General features: G+C 42.9%; 2 protein-coding genes across 2 annotated transcripts; one reads left to right on the top strand and one right to left on the bottom strand.

Annotated features, from left to right (window-relative positions):
* The first annotated feature begins 6,878 nt into the window (after nt 1-6,878).
* Nucleotides 6,879-9,661, top strand: LOC121754139 (glutamyl-tRNA reductase 1, chloroplastic-like). The gene is made up of 3 exons (XM_042149483.1): nt 6,879-7,384; nt 7,846-8,087; nt 8,330-9,661. The coding sequence occupies exons 1-3, from the start codon at nt 7,120-7,122 to the stop codon at nt 9,458-9,460; spliced, it is 1,638 nt and encodes a 545-aa protein (XP_042005417.1). The 5' UTR covers nt 6,879-7,119; the 3' UTR covers nt 9,461-9,661.
* Nucleotides 9,662-10,483: 822 nt separating this feature from the next.
* On the bottom strand, nt 10,484-12,663 carry LOC121755153 (E3 ubiquitin-protein ligase WAV3-like). The gene is made up of 2 exons (XM_042150435.1): nt 12,326-12,663; nt 10,484-12,244 (listed from the first exon to the last, which is right to left on the bottom strand). Exons 1-2 carry the CDS (start codon nt 12,641-12,643, stop codon nt 10,484-10,486), a joined length of 2,079 nt encoding a protein of 692 aa, XP_042006369.1. The 5' UTR covers nt 12,644-12,663.

Genomic DNA, 12,663 nt, shown 5'->3' with positions numbered 1-12,663 from the left:
TATTCAACATATGTGCATGGTTGTATATTGTTACCATGCCAAATTAGTTTTATGCAATGTTTTCTTTTTATTTATTTTAATTGTTGCAGAAATTTTTATATTTTGAATTGGATAATTCGACTCGACTCGACATAGATTCAATTCAATTCAATTACCCTAATCATTTATTCATGAAATTAATCTATATCAAGAATATAGTTTTAGGGGTAGAATCATTCTCGGCCCAATTAATAGAAGCGGCCCATTATCTACTACCCATCCATTTTGATTTGAGGGGTAGTCTCGTAAAAATGTAAGCTGCAGGCCCAAACGCTTTCGTGTTTGGATGCAAAACTACAGGCCCAATTATTGTACTCTATTTATAATTTTTATTTTTTTAAAGTGGCACTAACAATTTTGGCACCAAAACTAACATCACTAAACCACAAGCCTATGAATGTACCAAAAAAGTTCATTGAATTACGACAAATGAAATGAAAAAAAAAATGTGTATTCATGTCCACATCTTCAAGTGTGAGAACAAAGCTATTCCACGAGTCATGGTTGAAAGTTGTGGTGCAAACACCCTATGAAATCTTATGAGCCAATCACAAACACCCACAAAAATCCTACACAATTTCCCCCTTTTCCACTCTTTACCCTTTTCATTTTTTTGCATCTACCATACTCGTTGTCACAACATACATCTCTAATTATTATTTTTGGACATACTATACGACTTATCAATTATCATAAATTAATATGATTCGCAATCTAATTGAAAATTTGAATAATAGCGGTTTTGTATAAGTTTGGTTGATGGTTTTGAGATTTCAAATGGAATTGTTTTCACATTTCAATAAATTGTTCCATTAAATTTATACTCAATTTTAAAAACAGAAAATATAACTTATATGGTGCTGATCATGCTCAAGAACAAGAATGTCTAATGCTTCATTTCTCCTTCTAACCTATGTGCATTCTAAGTCAACATCTTGTAAATACATTTAAAATAAGGCATCTAAGATCATAGATACTATCACATATAGGACATAATATAGCAATCCTAAAACTTAATTAAATAAATACTAGCTGTCGATATAATAGTATACTAGTTAAATTAAGTTGTGGGATTGTCCAAGTCAAACAAATGTTGTGGATATTAGTGGTTAAGTTGTGGCCTGTGGGATATTAGTGGTTATATTATTCCATTTGATAAATGAAGTAATCCTGTTTCCAATCCTAACCCACTCACATATGTTATGAGTTCCGAATTATTTTGAGTTTTTACGTTCCCACTCCTATATATATATGCATATAAGATTATACATAACAAATTATAATTTAATAAAAAGATGATAAAAATGTGTGATTTGTAATGTGTCATTTGCTTAAGATTAATTTATCCTAATTGTTAGATTAGATGAACAGGAGCTTGAATCGAATGTGTGGAATGGATTTGGAAGAAGAATTTCTTATTGAATCGAGAGAAGGAATCGAGCTCAGCTACAACACATGAAATTGAAAAACTGACTAACTAACTTTTGCAACATCTATTTAAACGTGATATCCAACGGCTAGTTGAATCGGACGATCAGGATTTAATCTCCCAATTAAAATTGCATCGGACAGCTCCTGAGTGTTGAAGCTTGAGATCAGCTTTAACAGCTCTTCTCCTTTACTTAGCTAACTCATCTTCGATATTCGGTGAGATTGAGTCATCACACTCACAAATCTCCACCTTGATTACTCAACTCACCTATGATCCAGGCTGCACAGGTTCACCAGTTCCATACATAACTTCAGCTTCGCCTTAGGTAGCGGCTTAGTCAGCATATCGGCTGGATTCATTGCAGTGTCTACCTTGAACACCTTCACCTCACCCATTTCAATCTTTTCCCGGATGAAGTGTAGACGCACATCAATGTGCTTGCTCCTTTCATGGTATACTTGGTGTTTGGCCAAGCTGATTGCACTCGAATTATCACAACCAACCCCTACTGTTTCTTGAACTACTCCAAAATCACCCAATATCCCCCTTAGCCAGAAGCTTTCCTTCACCGCAGTAGCTAGAGCCATAAATTCAGCCTCAGTAGTTGACAACGCAACCACTGCCTGCAAACTGCTCTTCCAGCTAACAGCAGAACCATAAAGAGTGAATATGTACCCTAATTGAGATCTTCGAGTATCAATATTCACTGCATAATCAGAGTCAGCCCAGCCCATCAATGCATCTCCACTGTACTCCTTTGCACCATTAAACAAAACGCAAATATTGTTAGCACCCTTCAAGTACTTCATCAACCATTTCAAAGCTGACCAATGTTCCTTGCCATGGTTTGACATATACCTTGAAGTTGCTGATACGGCTTGAGCTATGTCAGGCCTTGTGCTAATCATGGCATACATAGCACTCCCAATCATGTTTGCATATGGGATTTTTTGCATTTCAGCCACCTCTACCTCAGTTTTTGGCTTTTGCTCCATTGATAGCTTATAGTGATGCCCCATAGGCACTGTCACTTCTTTAACCTTGTCCAACCCAAACTTCTTCAACAATCTTAACACATAGTCAGTCTGAGTGAGCCATATCTTCTTCTCTTTTCTATCTCTGATAACTGTCATCCCCAGAATCCTCTTAGCAGAGCCCAGATCTTTCATCTCAAACACTGAACTGAGCGCATCTTTGACTTTCTGGATTTCAGAATTGCAAGCCCCAGCTAATAGCATGTCATCAACATAGAGTAATAGGTATGCAACTGCAACTCCACCTTCATGTTTAATATACACACACTCATCAAATTTTGAGCTCACAAAACCAATCTTGATCATGCGCTCATCAAACTTCCTATGCCACTGCCTGGAGGCTTGCTTCAACCCATATATACTCTTTCTCAGCAGACAAACCTTCCCTTTGTCTTCAGGTCTGATGAATCCCTCAGGTTGCTGCATATATATAGTTTCTTTGAGGTCACCATGCAAGAAGGCTGTCTTTACATCGAGTTGCTCTAGTTCCCAGTCTCTTCTAGCAACAATAGCCAATAATATCCTGATAGATGCATGCTTAACTACTGGACTAAACACCTCCTCAAAATCCACACCATGCTCCTGTGTGAACCCCCTTGCAACCAACCGAGCTTTGAACCTCACCCCTTCTGTTGGAGATGCCTCAATTTTCTTCTTAAAAATCCACTTGCAACTAACAACCCTTCTTCCATCAGGTTTTTCAACCAGCACCCAAGTGCCATTTTTAAGCAATGACTCTATTTTCTCAATCATTGTCTGCATCCACCTTTCTCTTTCTTTGCTTTGCATAGCCTCATTGTAAGAATTAGGTTCTGAATACTCAACCTCTTCTGCCACTATCAGAGCATAGAATAGAAACTCAGCATCTGAGTATCTTGCTGGTGGTTTTATCACTCTTCTTGATCTGTCTCTTGCAAGCCTCCAATCTCTCTTGTTACTTTGATCTGCTTCAGACTGAAATGATTGAGGCACTTGTTCATTGTGCAAAGGCTCTCCAGAATCTGTAATAGGGATATCAGTCTGAGGCTCGAGCTCCACCTCAACTCCAGAATTGGGTCTGTCTTCATGAGACTCATCTACCACCTTTTCAGCAGATTTCCTGAATGGTAGTACATTCTCCCAAAAAGTAACATATCTGCTTATCACTATCCTTGCATTACCAGGCTCTACACACCACATCCTATACCCTTTAACTCCTTGCTGGTAACCCAACATCACACACCTCAAAGCACGAGGCTCCAGCTTTCCTTGCTTCACATGAGCATATGCCTTGTAACCAAAGATTCTTAAATCAGAATATCCTCCATAAGATCCATACCACCGGAAATCTGGTGTGTCACCACCTATGGTTGTTGAGGGGCATTTATTCAATAGTTTGACTGCTGTAGAGGCTGCTTCTGCCCAAAATTTCTTCTCCATTCCAGAAGCAATAAGCATACATCTCACCATTTCCAAAATGGTTCTGTTCGCCCTCTCTGCCACCCCATTTTGTTGGGGATTCATTGGAACAGTCCTATGTCTTTTTATGCCTTTAAGCTACAAAAAACATCAAACTCCTTGGACAAATACTCAAGGCCATTGTCTGTCCTTAAGCATTTCAGACATGTCCCTTTTTCAGCTTCCACCTCAGCACACGATCCCTTAAACTTGATGAAGGCCTCATACTTCTCTTTCAAGATGAATAGCCAAATCTTTCTAGAGTAGTCATCAATAACAGTCATATAATACCTGCCTCCTCCAACTGATTTTTCTTGTGCAGGTCCCCACAAGTCACTATGTGCATAATCTAGAGGATTTGTTGAAGTGTGGTTACCTTTTGAGTATGGCAACTTCTTGGCCTTTCCTAGCACACATTCTTCACAAACAATAGCAGCATCCTCATCAGCACTGCATTGCAGAATTCATTTCTTAATCAATTCTTTAACACTCCCAGCAAACGGATGTCCTAATCTGGTATGCCACTGGTTCAAGGTGCATGAAGCTATACTGTGAAGCTCATCACATCCTCTGCTACAAATTAGTGCAGACAGATAGTACAAACTGTCTCTCCTTTCAGCCTTCATCAACACATTTCCTCCCTTACATACCTCCATTCTACCATCCTCACAAGAGAAAGAGCACCCTTTTCTCTCCAAGAATCCCAAGGAGATCAAATTCCGTTTAACATCAAGGATATATCTAACCCCACTGAGTGTTATCACTGCTCCATTCACACCCTTTAATTTGATTGATCCAAGTCCCTTCACAGAACACACTTGGTTATTCCCAAGCACAACAGATCCAGTGGCTGCATTAATATCATCAAACCACTCAAGATTAGGGCAAATGTGGAAGCTACACCCTGAATCCATGATCCAAGTTCCAGAAACATCACCGTCCAGAACATTCAACACCTCATGGACTTCATCATCTTCAACTGCCTCTGCCGAGTTAACAGCTTTCCCATCTGTCTCTTGTTTTCTTTTCCACGCAAAACAGTCTCTCTTCAAGTGGCCTGGTTTCTTACACCAGTGGCAAGAACGAGTCTCCCTCTGCCATGTTGGAGCATTCTTGGAATTCTCATAAGGTTTCTTGAACGACTTCTTGCCTTTGAATTTCTTGATGTTGAGGCTTTCGGCATTTTGATCAGTAGCCTTCAACTCACTCTTTTGAAGCTCCTTAGCCCTCAAGGCCGTCTGAACTTCCAAGAGAGTGATAGTCCTATCGCGACCATACAAGAAAGCATCTCTGAATTGATCAAATGTATGCGGCAGAGCATTCAACAATAGAATAGCCTTGTCTTCATCCCCAATTGACACATCAATATTCTCTAGGTCATCTACAGCTTTATTAAAATCTTCCAATTGCTCCAAGATACCCTTTACTTCCAAGAATTTATAAGAATAGAGACGTTGTTTCATGAATAACCTGTTCGCAAGAGATTTCGTCAGATAGAGATCTTCCAATTTCGTCAAAACGTCAGCCGCGGTTTTCTCCTTCGCGACTTCACGTAGCACTTTATCACCGAGGCTAAGCACGATCGCACTATGCGCCTTAGCCTCTATTTCAGCTTTCTTGGCAACCGCCTTCTCATCCAGGACCTCCTTGCGTTTTCCATCCTTCTCCTCGACCGTAATCGCAGATGCCAGGCCTTGTTGAATCAACATCGCTCTCATCTTCATCCTCCAGATGGAGAAGTCATTCTTGCCTGTAAATTTTTCGGCCTCAAACCTAGAAGCCATGTTTCTTCGTGGATCCGCTTCCAGAAAATCAAATCAGCTCGTCGTCTTCAACACATTCCCACAGGCGGCGCCAATTTGTTAGATTAGATGAACACGAGCTTGAATCGAATGTGTGGAATGGATTTGGAAGAAGAATTTCTTATTGAATCGAGAGAAGGAATCGAGCTCAACTACAACACACGAAATTGAAAAACTGACTAACTAACTTTTACAACATCTATTTAAACGTGATATCCAACGGCTAGTTGAATCGGACGATCAGGATTTAATCTCCCAATTAAAATTGCATCGGACAGCTCCTGAGTGTTGAAGCTTGAGATCAGCTTTAACAGCTCTTCTCCTTTACTTAGCTAACTCACCTTTGATATTCGGTGAGATTGAGTCATCACACTCACACTAATATTATTTAACCTAGAATCCCCCGATACTAATTTTATCACATGAAAAGACTAAGATATATAAAGGAAAATAAACTCCGCCGAAAAGGTTAAAAGGGATACAATGCATCAAGTTGTTCACATGCCCCATTGTCCCAACACGATCCTCTTCCCAATAGATCTTAGATAAGTGAACCGAGAGAGCTACTAACTCCAACTACCGTCTTTGTATATTAATTCATACTAGATTTAACAATGGCCAGTCCTACTTGATCTACATTATTGACAGTTCATTATAGTTTTTCATTACTCCATTTTTTAATCCTCTTCCATACTAGTCCTTATAAAACGTGAGCTACCATTTTAGTTTAGATACAAGTCTATCTTCAATTCTTCTATGGGGTAACTAGCTCATTAACCAAAGATCTTGCCGGTAAAATAAATAATCGGCGCACCTACTCTTCAACCAATTGGAAAACATCAATATCTTCCTTTTTAAAAACAATTCATCCTTCCCGAACTAAGCATACAACTAATATCGAGATAAAATATTAACCCGTATCTATCCAATCAACAATATTTATAAAACTCGATCTTAATTTTCTATATGAAACCAAACAATAAACACAATAACCATCATTTTACCAAATTTGCACAGTAGTATACTATCTCCAAGTTGGGGGTGATGTGGCTCCGATGAAAAAAAGAGTAGTGTGGATAGAACACGCCCCAAATCAGCCAATCAAAATTCAAAGAAATCCAACCAATGCCACTCTCTCTCTCTCTCTCTCTCTCTCTCTCATCCACTCCAAAACAAATCAAAAATCAAGAAAACTGCCAAAATCATGCATCAATTCAATCCCGAGGCCTCAACCTCATGCTCCCCTCCCCATTTCTGACGACATCGATCACCCCCACCGCAATAATCACTCACAGTCACAAAACCCTCAATTTCCCCTCTCCTCGATTCTAGGTCTTCCGCTTAATTAATCCGTGATTTGAGAAAATTGTGCAATATGGCTGTTTCGAGTGCATTTGTTGGCGCAAAGCTCGAAGCTTTGCTGGTGAGGAACGCGTCGTCGCCGTCGATGTCCGCATCCGCCGCTCCTCGAGCCAGGCGAGCGGCGCTGAGCCGGAGGAATTGGGGAATGATCAAGTGCGAGGCTGCGCCGGACGCTCTGGCTCAAGCCGATGCGGCTGAGCCGACCAATGCAGCTTCTTTCTCAGCCTCGGCTTCGAGCTTATCGGCTCTCGAACAGCTCAAGACCTCCGCCGCTGACAGTATGAACACCTGCCTTATTTGGGTTTGATTAATTAATTGATTTCAGCTTTCCAGCTATTGTTTTCTAAGATTTGAGCTCACTTGCTTAATTCTAATGATTGCGGATATAATCGATGATATGATTAAGTTTCAGTGATGATATCAAACTAATGATGATGTGAAGCTGTTCTTCCATAAGAATAAACTCAGCCCTAATTTGATTGGTATCTGTTGCATGTTTGTATTCATATTAGTAAATAATTTATTTGAATTATTAGACTTTGATCATACTTTTGAGACGAAATTGAGTTCTACTGTTTGGTCTATTACAACAATCTGATTTTATCTTCTCTTATAATTTTCCTTCATTTTAGAGAACAAAATTTCGTTTTTTTCTTATTTGTGGGGTCAGTTGTCTTTGCTTGTTTTATGTTAGGAGACTGGGATCTTCTTGCCATCATATTGTTGGATTTTCTTGCAGGATATACAAAAGAAAGAAGCAGCATTGTAGTGATTGGTCTCAGTATCCACACGGCACCTGTTGAAATGCGGGAGAAACTCGCTGTTCCTGAGGCAGAGTGGCCAAGAGCTATAAGCGAGCTCTGTGGTTTGAATCATATCGAAGAGGCTGCTGTTCTGAGTACTTGCAACAGAATGGAAATCTACGTGGTAGCTCTTTCTCGCCACCGAGGGGTTAAAGAAGTGACTGATTGGATGTCCAAGGTATCTATATCTTGACTGTATAATTTTCTAAGCATATTTTGTCCAAGATTACCAGCAACTGCAACGGTCATTCGTGTTGGTTTTTATCATTGATAGCATCTAAACCTTTCAATAGAAGGCGTTGCTGTTAGCCTATAGCAGAAACAAGTATTGAGACTTCTCATCTTTGTAGCATCTGATTTTTTTCTGCTAAAGGTTTATATTATCACTGTGAATCTCATGATTGATTGTATGCTTATCAGACTAGTGGGATCCCAGCTTCAGATATCTGTGAGCATCGTTTTCTACTTTATGATCAAGACGCGACTCAACACATCTTTGAAGTGTCGGCTGGGCTGGATTCCTTGGTATTGGGTGAGGGTCAGATCCTGGCTCAAGTGAAGCAAGTGGTTAAGGTCGGGCAGGGAGTGGTGGGCTTTGGACGGAACATAAGTGGTCTCTTTAAACACGCGATCACTGTGGGGAAGCGAGTTAGAACTGAGACGAACATTGCAGCTGGGGCAGTATCCGTGAGTTCAGCTGCGGTGGAGTTGGCTTTGATGAAACTCCCGGAAGCATCACATTCCACTGCTAGAATGCTAGTTGTTGGAGCGGGGAAGATGGGAAAGCTGGTGATCAAGCACTTGGCCGCCAAGGGCTGCACTAAGATGGTGGTGGTGAATCGAACTGAAGACAGAGTCTCCGCCATTCGTGAGGAGATGAAGGATGTTGAGATCATCTACAAACCCCTCACTGAAATGCTAACCTGCACAGCAGAAGCAGATGTGGTCTTTACAAGCACTGCATCAGAGACTCCACTCTTTCTGAAAGAGCACGTTGTGGACCTCCCACCCGTTGGCTCAAATGAGGGGGGGTTGAGGCTGTTTGTCGACATCTCTGTCCCAAGAAACGTGGGCGCATGTGTCAACGATCTCGAGACTGCACGTGTCTACAACGTGGATGATCTGAAGGAGGTTGTGGCTGCCAACAAAGAAGACCGCCTGCGTAAAGCAATGGAAGCTCAGGCGATCATTGCAGAAGAGTCGGGTCAATTTGAAGCCTGGCGCGATTCATTGGAGACCGTTCCAACCATCAAGAAACTGAGGGCTTACGCTGAAAGAATAAGAGGCGCGGAGCTGGGGAAGTGCTTGTCGAAAATGGGAGATGACATTCCAAAGAAGACAAGGAAGGCTGTTGACGATCTCAGCAGAGGCATTGTCAACAAGCTTTTGCATGGCCCGATGCAGCATCTGAGGTGTGACGGGAGCGACAGCCGGACTCTGTCCGAGACGCTAGAGAACATGCATGCTCTGAACAGAATGTTCAGCCTTGAGACTGAGATTTCTGTGTTGGAACAGAAAATAAGAGCTAAGGTGGAGCAATCACAGAACTAAATGATTCTTGCTTTCAGGCCTCAATTGCGATTAAATTTTTTTTTTGGTATGAATATATTAATGGGATTGGATTTCTTGGAAAATCTTTCCCTCTTTGATGTTTAACACAGTTTTCCTCTAATTATCGCTTCTATGTATTACCCTTTGTAAACTACTATATAATTAAGGTGTAAGAGCATACATATATAGATTTCTGTCTCATGTCAAGTATACTTATATAGGTCTACACTTACTACTCTCTACATTATTCTTTTTACTTGGTTTTCAGTGCCATTGAGAGTCTAGATCATATATATACAAATTTCATTTATTTAGGACATGTTTGATATAATGGAATAGCATGAGCATGGAAAAGGAGTGGACAAATGTCCAAATTACACGTGAGATTGTAAAATCATGAAATATTGAAGTTCAACTGTCGTAAAATAAAATTTAGAACAAAGAAAAGGATGATGGATTAAGGAAGGAATAGATAATTTAAAGCCCAATAGCCATTTTTAACAGGAAGCCTAATAGTCATTTTTAACAGGAAGCCCAATAGTTGATTCTATTGGGCGTAGACAATTCTCTCTCTACTCTCTCTATTGAATTGGATAACCTAACTCAGCTCGGAATAGATTAATCATGTGCCCAATAATTTGCTATTCAATACAGTATTATACATACTTCATAAAGCAACATCTTTGTGCATCGGAAATCATCTATAAATAATTGTTTAACTACATGATATTCTTTATAATATCATTGTTGGCCACATTCGTCTCGGGATTCTCCTTACTCACTTCCTCTGCAAAATATACATACATTTAATACAGAAAAATGCACTAAATAAAAGCATACTTTAATTTCCCGAATATAAGCAAAAAGTAAATAACATAAATTTTAATTTTGATCTCATTTATACCGTGTATAAGTAAAAATCAACTAATATAACCCGGCCCGGTTTAAGCTATTTCATTTTTTTTATTCTCTAGGGCAATAAAAGGACTAAAAAAAAGAAAAAAGGAAATTACAAAATGGCAGCTAAAATCTAGCATTTTCAAAGCCGTGCAAATCGCTCACTTTGTTAAAAGATTTCTTAACTTGAGCCATTTTAGCCAGCTTCTCCGCGGCTCTCCAAGCCGACGTCGGTGTCAGCGGCGGCTTCCCATTCTCATCAACGAACAATCCTATTTCTCTTTCCTCACTGCTCCGCCGCCGCGGCGCCACCTTCTGCTGGTGGTGTTGCCTCCTCCATTGCACCTCCGCCATCTCAGCCTCCAATCCCCTCACATACTCTCCCGCCATCTCCGCCGCCGGCTGCAGCAGCAACGCCCGAGCCGAGGACAACATCTGCATGGCGCTGGCAAGCTCGTTGCGCTCGATCAGCCGCCGCGACTCGGCCACGGCCCGGATTGTGACGAAGACATTCCTCAGCCGTTCGATCCTAGGCAGCCCGGATCGGACGGCTTGCGGCCTCGGCACCAGGAGCGATTCGTCTTTACCGTAGATTAGCTCCTGCGTGGCCGGGTCCTTATAACAACATTTAACCGATAGAACGTGGTGCGACCCGTACCCGACCCGGGAAGCTGGGACCCGGATTTCTAAGAGTAGTTCCTTTTCCTCCTCAGCGTATAAATCGCCGAGGCGGATGCAACCCGACCCGGGGACGGTTGGGCGCTCATTGCATGAGTATACAGCCGTAATCTCAGCAGGATCCGACCCGAGCGCTAGCCCGAGTTGGATATGCGCATCTTGAACCACTACGCTTAATAAACCGGATACGCATTTTGAGAATGCGTTCTCAGCCGGTTCGCGACTGAAGCCGGCCGAATGAACCGGTATTTCCACATGGGAGAACCGGGTCGAGTGAGACGACGCGCGAGAGTGTTGACTACTCTCGTCAGCGGATGATCCGAGGCCATCGGATAGTAATATAATGCTCGCGACGGGGTTCCTCTCGCGGCGCTCCTCGAGCACCCGCGTCGCCTCGCGCAGGGCTTCAGCCATGCTGGTGCCCTGGCTGCAGGCGAGGCGGTCTATGATCCGCCGCGCCGAGCACTGACCCTGTAGTGTCATGCGGCGAAGGGACAGCAGCCTCCTGGGAGCGGAGGAGAAGGCCAGTACCGAGAGGCGGTCGGCCGAGCCGAGGGAGGCGATAACGAGACGCATGGCGCGCTTCATCATCTCGATTTTTGCGCCGGTCATGCTGCCGCTAACATCGAGGACCGCAACGAGGTCGATCGGGGCTCGCGTCGCTGCGCCGGGGATGCGCGGCGGAGGCGGCGCCCTGACTTTCACAACGACGGCGCAGGTGTCATGCGTCCGCCCCTGGGAGATCACGGCGGTGTCCGGGGAGACGCTCACCTCCACCGTCTTCAAATCACCGCCGGTAAATGATTCGCTACTGATTTGATTGACGAAGAATCCTTGAAACTCCTCGACTTCCTCGTCCTCCGCTTCATCAGCCACGGAATCCGGAATTCGATTGAAATTGGGGGTGAGCAAGGGCTCGTCGTCGGCGTAGGGCGGCGCATTGCACCGTCTCTTCAAATTAGGACTAGAAAGAGGCGCGATTTTCGCGCCAGAATCAACTTCCTCCTCCGATTGGCGGTTTTGCTGCGCGTAGACTGCCAGGAGAGGCACGTCCTTCCACACGGCGGCGCAGACGGGGCAAACGAGCTCGCGCCGCTTCCCGACGAAGGCAGCGATGCAGGGGAAGTGGAAGGCGTGGCCGCACTCCGCCGTGTAGATCGCCGTTCCTTGCCCGCTCTTCACGCCATGCACACACACTCCACAGCTGCTCTGCACCGCAAAAACACCAAAAAAATCAAAATCAAAATCAAATTAGAAAACAATCGAAATCAACACCAATTAGAATCATACATATGCATAATTACTCATTCTGGATAAACGCAGCGTGCTCTTAAGCATAGAGAAAGGAGATCTAGGAGAAGACGGCGCGGAACGGAATCGGATTCTGGAACGATTTCTCGGCGTGGAGGCGCTACTCTTGCTTTCGAGCTTCGAATTCGGCGAATCGATCTCGTTGTTAGCATCGACACTCTTACTACAATTCGTTTTGCAATGCAATGGAGGAGTCGAAGGATTGCTTCTGGTTGACCTATAACTCCGGTGCTTGTCCGCGGCTGCGGAGCTCTTATCTATGGGGAGAGTGTTGCAAAATGCTCTTCGCCAACCCATTTTCTAGAGAGAGAGAGAGA

This window comes from Salvia splendens, chromosome 11 (assembly GCF_004379255.2).
Source record: "Salvia splendens isolate huo1 chromosome 11, SspV2, whole genome shotgun sequence".
Taxonomy (NCBI): domain Eukaryota; kingdom Viridiplantae; phylum Streptophyta; class Magnoliopsida; order Lamiales; family Lamiaceae; genus Salvia; species Salvia splendens.
The sequence above is the reverse complement of the archived record's forward strand: the minus strand, read 5'-3'. Positions and strand labels throughout refer to the sequence as shown.

Coding starts and splice junctions, on each gene's coding strand:
- LOC121754139 (XM_042149483.1), top strand. CDS start 7,120: ATGGCTGTTTCGAGTGCATTTGTTGGCGCAAAGCTCGAAGCTTTGCTG. Junction 7,385..7,845: donor CAAGACCTCCGCCGCTGACA/GTATGAACACCT, acceptor ATTTTCTTGCAG/GATATACAAAAGAAAGAAGC. Junction 8,088..8,329: donor TGACTGATTGGATGTCCAAG/GTATCTATATCT, acceptor TATGCTTATCAG/ACTAGTGGGATCCCAGCTTC.
- LOC121755153 (XM_042150435.1), bottom strand. CDS start 12,643: ATGGGTTGGCGAAGAGCATTTTGCAACACTCTCCCCATAGATAAGAGC. Junction 12,245..12,325: donor GAATGAGTAATTATGCATAT/GTATGATTCTAA, acceptor TTTGCGGTGCAG/AGCAGCTGTGGAGTGTGTGT.